Here is a 7,857-nt window from a genome sequence, read left to right as displayed (position 1 = left end):
GAATGTAAATATCATTAACTTGTAATGAAAGTTTGATTACAATGCATTTGTAATCTCATTTGCTCGAAAGCTAAACTGAATCCTAAGGGTCGCAAAAAAGTTAAAAAAACCCATAGAACCAAAGGGAAGTTCTAATCATGTTCACAAGTGAACAAACATAAAACTAAAATACTGCTTCAAACAACAGCTTTTTCCTTGCACACACTCTTCGAAGTACCCAGGCTGGCCAAGGGAATGACGAGGAGGAGAAGGTTAGTAGGAGTCGGATTGCCGAAGACTAACCCGAAGGTACTCTCAAGCTGCGACACGGAAGGCACGGCAAAACCAAACCGGTGCAAGCTGAGGAAGACTTCGTTGAACCAAACACCAAGAAACCACTCGAGAGATTCACATCTGGACAGCCAACGATGTCAAAACCTACAATGAAGCGCATGAGAACCAAGGTCAAGCGCAGGCGGAATAATACTCTCTAATCCGGCCACGCGACCCGAAAGATAAGTGAAGACATCGAGCTATCCAAAGGAACATCTCGGTACTCGGCAAAGGATTGAGAACAGGAGGAGCCATAGACCCCTCAACAACAGGTGGAACCAGCAACAACAAATCTCTGACATCGTGACTAGCAGCAAGCACATTAGGAGAACCCTAAGCACTCAACCAACAGAGACACAACAGGGAGAGAACAAGCTGCAAATAAGGTTTACCAAAGCAGCTGAAGCTCGAGACAAGAAGAAGGAGCTCTCAACGGAGTACCTCTGCTCCGCCGCTCACAGAAATTGAATTTCTGAGGAAAGGTCCTAGAGAACCCTGAAATCTACACGACCCTTGAGCCACCGGGAGGCAAGACGGAGGTGAGAGGAGAGGCAGCGACGCTCCCTAGCTAACCACCCATCTTGGAGCAGAGATCTGACCCAGATCTGACGCCGACAGCCGCAAGAGACAGAGAAAACAAGGCCACCGAGATTCACAACCTGTCACGCCCTCGTCTGTGCTCCAGGGAAGAGAGGCACGAACCCACAGCTTCCGGTTAGGTCTTACGCGGAAGAGATCCAGAGCACCAAGACAAAGAGGGGTAACGACTGTTGCTAGGGTCGGTGTATGAGGCTAAAACGAACACAGAACCGGAGGAGGAAGGGAACCGACAGAAAAAGAAGCCGTCAGCCCCCTTGAACGCGAGATTGAAAAACAGAGACGCTAGGGTTTTACGGCGGATTGGGGAGAGCCAAAAGAGAGAAAAGCTTCTCTCTCCTCTCTCTACTTTTTTATAAATACAATGAAGTTTTCTTCTACTGTAATTTACACAAAGGAATATGATTGGGTTTAAGGGTCTTAAACTTGGAAAGAAGAGGGAAACGTGTGAAATCGATGCTACCCAACCTGGTGCAGTGACTTTAAATTTTGCACATATACAATAATAATATACACATACATTTAGGGTACATTTATGTGTTGTAGTGGAGAAAGTCTTGGGGTACTCGAGTAGGAGTAGAAGGAAAAGCCAAAGCACATTTACTTTGGAAGACTGAACCACCGATTTGGCTCCTTCCTCCCATAATTATCATACCCGTTTGCCATATAATCACCCCATTCACCAGTGCTCACTGTCGACGACTACGATAGATCATCAACCATCATCATCATCATCATTTTCATAATGAATTTTGTGGGCTATTTTCTCTTCAGTGTTCAAACCCAAATTCCAGATGCTTGTAAGTCCCCTTCTTCCCATGGCCTAATCGATACTCTTTTTTACAAACTATAATTTATTATTTTTTGCTAAAGGTCTACTACACATAAGTCATAACTGCACATAGAAACAGAACAAAGTAGTTTCATATGAACAATTTATTCAATGAAACCATCAAGCTACTCATCGACTAAAAAATACTCATTATATGTATTGATGATAATGATGAAAACAAAATTAAAATAAATTGATGATGCCAAGGACTAGGACCACTATTAAAGATATCAGTACCGGCTTAGAGGGAGTGCGACCTGTGCATTACTCATGTCTTGTATTGATATTTTAATTGAAACCCAAAATGCAAGGAAAACTATGTAGCAAGAGGAATCAAATTAGAGGAGATAGTCAACACCGAAATGAAACCCCATCCATCCACGCTTCTCTAAAAAAGTGTTCAAAACTTGTTATAATTATACTCTATTATTGTTATCTCTACTTTTGAGTATCCCATATACTATTACAAAAATGGATCAACCCCAACTTAGACATTTACCACTAAAACCAAAGATATAAGAGTTCATAAAGTGCCAAGAAAGTTACCAGAGTAAGAAGAGAGTAAGTCCTTGAGTTATTACTGCTTTAATAGTGATGAGATTGTTGTTAAAAGGAGATTCTCCTCTTCTTGTTACCATCAGAATCTCTCAATTTTAGTTTCAGATTATCCATTGATGATTCCTATGACTTACTCTTTCCGCTGTCTATTCTTAAGCCCCATCACTAGCTTAGCCCTCTCCTTTCCCCTTCATTCTATCGTTGCTATCATTTCATTGCATCACATTATGGAGATGCTTTGTCCTCAAGTAGACATCCCAAAACTTTCAATTTAAAATGTCTCTTTTATAAACTAATTTATTTAGAAAATACAACTATCGGAAACAAGAGATCAAATTGAATTCCTTTCGCCGACAAAAAAGGTTGAATTCCTTTCAAAAGGCCGACCTTTATATAATGGGCTTAGGCCCAATAAAATCATTTTCTTCCCGGTGCGCGGTAAAATCTGTTTACTTCTTGAAGGTGACTTCTCCAGCGGAAAAATATTTAAATAGAAAATAAAGCTAATAAAGAAAAGTCTGCATAGCAGCCACAATCTTGATCAAAAAAAAAAAAAGTCTGCATAGCAGAAAGTAAGAAAGGAATGGAGGAGATATTGGCGACCATATCCATCGCACTAGCCGCCACAATCTTTATCGTTCTGTGTTTCTCAGCCTACCTAACGATCAGAATCTTCACCGGAAAATCAATACACAACAAGGAGTACTCTCCCGTACACGCCACGGTCTTTGACCTCTTATTCCACAGCGACGAGTTATACGATTACCAGACAGAGCTCGCGAGAAAGAAGCCAACTTTCAGGTTCTTGAGTCCGGGACAGAGCGAGATATTCACTGCAGATGCTCGCAACGTGGAGCATATTCTCAAGACAAGGTTTGATAACTACAGCAAAGGACACAGCAGTCGTGAGAATCTTGCGGATCTTTTGGGGCATGGTATCTTCGCTGTCGATGGAGAGAAGTGGAAACAGCAGAGGAAGCTCGCGAGCTTTGAGTTCTCTACTAGAGTTTTAAGAGACTTTAGCTGCTCTGTTTTTAGGACAAACGCATGTAAGCTTGTTGGGTTTGTCTCGGAGTTTGCTCTCTCTGGAAAGTTTTTTGATGCTCAAGTGAGTCTCATGAATTCTAAATATGGAAACCTGCAAGTTTATTTATGGAAACTCAAAAGGGTACTTTTGTTTTGGATTTGATGTTAGGATATGTTGATGAGATATACACTGGAGTCGATTTTCAAAGTTGGGTTTGGTGTGGAGTTAAAATGTTTGGATGAATTTAGCAAAGAAGGAGAGGAGTTCATGGAAGGTTTTGATGAAGGTAACGTTGCAATTAGTTTAAGATTCATTGATCCTCTCTGGAAGCTAAAACGGTTTCTCAACATCGGATCACAATCTAGACTCAAGAAGAGCATTGCTACTATAGACAAGTTTGTCTATAGACTCATTACCACTAAGAGAGAAGAACTTGCCAAGGAACAGAACACTGTGAGTTCTCTCTTAAAGTTTTACACCATCTTTTTGACTGGATTCTTACAACTTTTGGCTTGTTCTTTTAGGCTGTTAGAGAGGACATATTATCAAGGTTTCTAGTGGAGAGTGAGAAAGATCCGGAGAACATGAACGATAAGTACCTGAGGGATATAATCTTGAACTTTATGATAGCTGGAAAGGACACAACCGCTGCATCACTCTCTTGGTTCTTGTACATGCTCTGCAAAAACCCACTCGTTCAGGAGAAAATCTTACAAGAAATCAGATATGTGACGTCAAGTCATGAGAGGATAACCGATGTAAATGGTTTTGTTCAAGGTATAAACGAAGAGGCTCTTGATCAGATGCAATATCTCCATGCAGCCTTGTCTGAGACCTTGAGGCTTTACCCTCCTGTGCCTGTGGTAAAATGAGCACTCGTTTAAATAGTTTAAGATCTAATGGAACCAAACCAACGAGGATTTAACAATTTCTTATTTTTTTTGGTCCCTTTCAAAGGACATGAGGTGTGCAGAAAATGATGACGTACTTGCAGATGGACATAGAGTGAAGAGAGGGGACAATGTCTACTACATGGCCTATGCAATGGGAAGGATGACTTATATTTGGGGACAAGATGCTGGGGAATTTAAGCCAGAGAGATGGCTTAAGGATGGCGTGTTCCAACAAGAATCACCCTTCAAATTCATAAGCTTTCATGTTTGTACACACTCTCTCTCTCTTGGGCAAGCTATGTTATGTATAGTTAAGAGTGAAGACATTATCTTCTAACATGTTTTTTTTTCTTTGACTGTGTATGTAAGGCTGGTCCAAGAATCTGTCTAGGCAAGGATTTCGCATATCGGCAAATGAAGATAGTATCAATGGCACTTCTTCACTTCTTTCGCTTCAAAATGGCCGATGAGAAGAGTAACGTGCGTTACAAGAGAATGCTTACGCTTCATATTGAAGGAGGACTCCATCTCCATGCAATTCCAAGGACAAGCTCTTGATTTCATTACTACACTTGCCACACTTTTATAGTCTTGCTGAGTTGCTTCACGTAACCCAACATTTAGTTACCCATTTAGACAAAACATCATTGAATTGGTCAAATCATTACACCACATATTAGACATAAAATGTTGTCTCAACGAAGTTTTGAAATGGGAAACAACAATGAATATTTGTCCTTTCCCTTGTCCCTACAACACCTAAAATCTCACAACGAGAAACAGAAACCTCCTCCTAGTAGATTGCCACATCCAGATAATCTCCAATCTACAAAAAGATGATTAATTGCAGTTATAGCTATTCTACTTGTCCAAACTATTTTGATTAAAAAGGTTAGCATTATGTTATGTGTGTTTTTAACCTTTACCTAAAAATGAAGGTCAGCAAATGTTTTACTGTCGTCTGGTTAATTTTGGTTTGGATAAGACATAGTCTGGCCAACCTTTTATCAATCAACATTCACAAGATCAGTATCTCCCCCTGGGTTATAGGGATACATAAAGTGACTACAGCTGTTAATTGCTTTCAGTTTTCTTTTCAATGTAAAGTGAAGAAGAAAGAAGATCAAACAGAGATTTGAGGCTTTGGCTTCATCGTTTTGCGATTACTTGGCGATTAGGCCAAAATAGCAGTTAATAAACTCCAAACTATAGCCAGTTTGAAAATCATTTTTACTAAACAAAAATCCTGTAATGCGGACTGCTAATAAGCACCAAGACGATGTTATTGGCTTCCTTCTTGTTAGAGCAACAATTGATATCTAAAAATCAGTTTCTCAGACAGACAGATGATCAAAGAATGATAATATTGTCGATATCATCAGATCACAAAATTCTGTCGGAGGTAGGCCAGTTAAGTAAGCAGGAATCACAAAATAATATAAGGAACCAAGTAAGCAAATAAAAATTCAAAGAAGAACAAAAGCAGAACATAAGGAAGCAAGCGAAAACACACATAAAAAAGGAAGCAAGCACACAAGGAACCAAATAAACAACAAATCAATAAAGCAGATAAAGAAGTGAAACAATAAACCAGAAAAGTCAATAAAGAAGCTGAACATCAAGAAATCAAATAAACAATGATGTATGTAAGCAATTTTGACTGTATACAGTATGAAAGTACGTACGTATATATGCATATATGAACTCATGTATGTATTTATGTATTTTAAAGTGATTGCGCAGAAAGTATGGAGGTCCGAGATACACCACATAGGATTTGAGGTTGATGTAGAAGCAAATAGACCTACAAGATCAAAGTAAATGAGTAGGCCAACACCAAAATCAGACTTGGAACTTGGAGAATCAAAACAGAGATATGAAAGGAGACCACTAACCTGTAGAGTTTCAAGTGACCAATGTTTTCTTCTACGTAACACGGAGGTGGTTACTTTGAAGCACTAAAAGGCTTTATTTGAGCATCGTTGATTCAAATGCATAATTAGCCAATATAAAGAGGGTACCAAATCCATATTTCACCCATGATTTATACATGTTAGAAAAATCTTTTTGGGCGTCCATAAGAGCAGCAGTACATACCTGCGAAAATCAAAATTGGCATTTATACTTCAAGCTGTCACATAAGCATAAAGGCTAACACATAAATATGTTAAAGTTTTGGATGTTTATTCAAGCACGTGTCTAGTGATAATGAAATTAATCAAGATTTCACATATGTTTCTCATACTTGTGAATTTCAGAAACTAATTACAAGTCTAAAAAGCATATACCTGTCACAGAAGTCTGCTACACTTGAAATCTTCTCAGAATCTCTAAATATTTTGATGTTTTGAACACCTTCTGAAGCATATACCTGAAAAAAAAATCAGAATTAATTAGTCTTTACTTCTGAAGCATATACCTGAAGACTCTCTTTCAGATTCATAATACTTGGTAATAATCTTTGTGCTATGCTTCTTTCTCAAGATTGGTACGTAGTCTCTGTCTAAACACTGATTTCAGACAATGAATTGGCCATTCTTCCATTGTCTTTGTCTTAAGTGTTGGTGGTTCTATCCATCTAACTTATTGTTCTTGTATACTTTTAAACCTTGTGGTTCATAGTCTTTGTCTTGAGACCTTTTTAGGTCGTTGTCCATTTTGCCAAAACAGACCCATAGTCTTTTTTTTTCAAAAGACTTTTAAGCCATGTGGTTACATAGAACTCTGTTGTAGATTCATACTGTCAAGAAACTTAGCGGTGTGAATTTTTTTGCCGTTGGCCTTTCATCAATACAACAAGTCCTTTAGTTTTTTTTTTCTACCATCCGACAAGTCCGTTGTATAGACTTTCTCAACTTACTTCTAAGCCAAGTGGAAATAAGAATCTTCTAAGCAGTTGGTCTTTTTTTGTATACGGCAAATCGTTAGTTGTTTTTACCGTCCAACAAGTCTTTGTCTTAGAATTTCTAAGCTGTAGGTTGTCTTTGTCTAGAGACATTGCAAAGCCATGGCAGTTTTTTGTTTGAGCTCTATCTTATTACTGGTCAGACAATTGGTCTATACATCTATATTTGTCTACTTTTAGCCTTATGGTTATTAAACAGAGACAGGTCTTTAAGCCTGGTTGTCGTCCATGGCTTTGGTCCATAGTCTTTTTTAAAAAACTGGTTGTCGTTTCTTTCATCCAACAAGTATTATCTCAGCCATTATAATGTCTGTCTCTGTCTTAAGACTCTTTTAAGATGTTGGTCTAGCGTCTTCTGTATGCTAGTTTGTACTTTACTAGGTGTTTTCCTGCACCATGTGCAGTAAAAAAAATTTAAAATATTTTAAAATATTTTCTAACAGATAAACATAAATTATATTTATTTTTTATTAATATTATAAATTTTGTTTTTCTTATTAATATTTTAATATAAATTTGATTTAACTGAACATTAAAATTAAGATAAAAACAATTTTGTTTATTTTGAAATATATTTAAGAATGTGCATGTATATATTTAAAATTATAATCTTAGGTAGATTTTTCTATCTATTTATTTTAATTAAATATATTACATAAATATGTAAAATTCCATAATTGTCAAAAATTAAAATTAAACTATATTTATAAAATCTGTAGATATATATATAAGA

General features: G+C 37.5%; 2 protein-coding genes and 1 long non-coding RNA gene across 4 annotated transcripts in view; 1 reads left to right on the top strand and 2 right to left on the bottom strand.

The window, feature by feature from the left end:
• The window catches only part of LOC108838841 (transcription factor MYB23), a 2,221-nt gene extending 668 nt beyond the window's left edge, over positions 1 to 1,553 (bottom strand). The window contains exons 1-4 of the mRNA XM_056994998.1: positions 1,476 to 1,553; positions 754 to 876; positions 527 to 645; positions 283 to 393 (exon numbers count right to left, since the gene is read on the bottom strand). Coding sequence (XP_056850978.1) covers positions 283 to 393; positions 527 to 645; positions 754 to 876; positions 1,476 to 1,553 — 431 coding nt within the window. The remainder of the gene's footprint in view (positions 1 to 282; positions 394 to 526; positions 646 to 753; positions 877 to 1,475) is intronic.
• Positions 1,554 to 2,818: 1,265 nt separating this feature from the next.
• LOC108847431 (cytochrome P450 704C1) lies at positions 2,819 to 4,959 on the top strand. The gene is made up of 5 exons (XM_018620676.2): positions 2,819 to 3,407; positions 3,495 to 3,779; positions 3,851 to 4,189; positions 4,284 to 4,484; positions 4,589 to 4,959. The coding sequence occupies exons 1-5, from the start codon at positions 2,883 to 2,885 to the stop codon at positions 4,775 to 4,777; spliced, it is 1,539 nt and encodes a 512-aa protein (XP_018476178.1). The 5' UTR covers positions 2,819 to 2,882; the 3' UTR covers positions 4,778 to 4,959.
• On the bottom strand, positions 4,912 to 7,353 carry LOC130499558 (uncharacterized). 2 transcript variants are annotated; one of them, XR_008938431.1, is made up of 6 exons: positions 6,668 to 7,353; positions 6,508 to 6,590; positions 6,115 to 6,316; positions 5,905 to 6,023; positions 5,146 to 5,220; positions 4,912 to 5,045 (listed from the first exon to the last, which is right to left on the bottom strand). It is a non-coding gene; the product is annotated as an uncharacterized LOC130499558 (long non-coding RNA). The 2 variants fall into 2 exon arrangements; XR_008938430.1 differs by lacking the exon at positions 6,668 to 7,353 and having other exon boundaries at positions 6,508 to 6,659.
• Between the last annotated feature and the right edge of the window lie 504 nt (positions 7,354 to 7,857).

The sequence above is a fragment of the Raphanus sativus genome, chromosome 9, assembly GCF_000801105.2.
Source record: "Raphanus sativus cultivar WK10039 chromosome 9, ASM80110v3, whole genome shotgun sequence".
Classification (NCBI taxonomy): Eukaryota; Viridiplantae; Streptophyta; class Magnoliopsida; order Brassicales; family Brassicaceae; genus Raphanus; species Raphanus sativus.
The sequence above is the reverse complement of the archived record's forward strand: the minus strand, read 5'-3'. Positions and strand labels throughout refer to the sequence as shown.

Excerpts from the sequence above, each read along its gene's own strand:
- LOC108847431 (XM_018620676.2), top strand. The coding sequence starts at position 2,883 with ATGGAGGAGATATTGGCGACCATATCCATCGCACTAGCCGCCACAATC. Across the intron at positions 3,780-3,850 it reads TTGCCAAGGAACAGAACACT|GCTGTTAGAGAGGACATATT; the intron begins GTGAGTTCTCTC and ends TTGTTCTTTTAG. Across the intron at positions 4,190-4,283 it reads TTTACCCTCCTGTGCCTGTG|GACATGAGGTGTGCAGAAAA; the intron begins GTAAAATGAGCA and ends TCCCTTTCAAAG.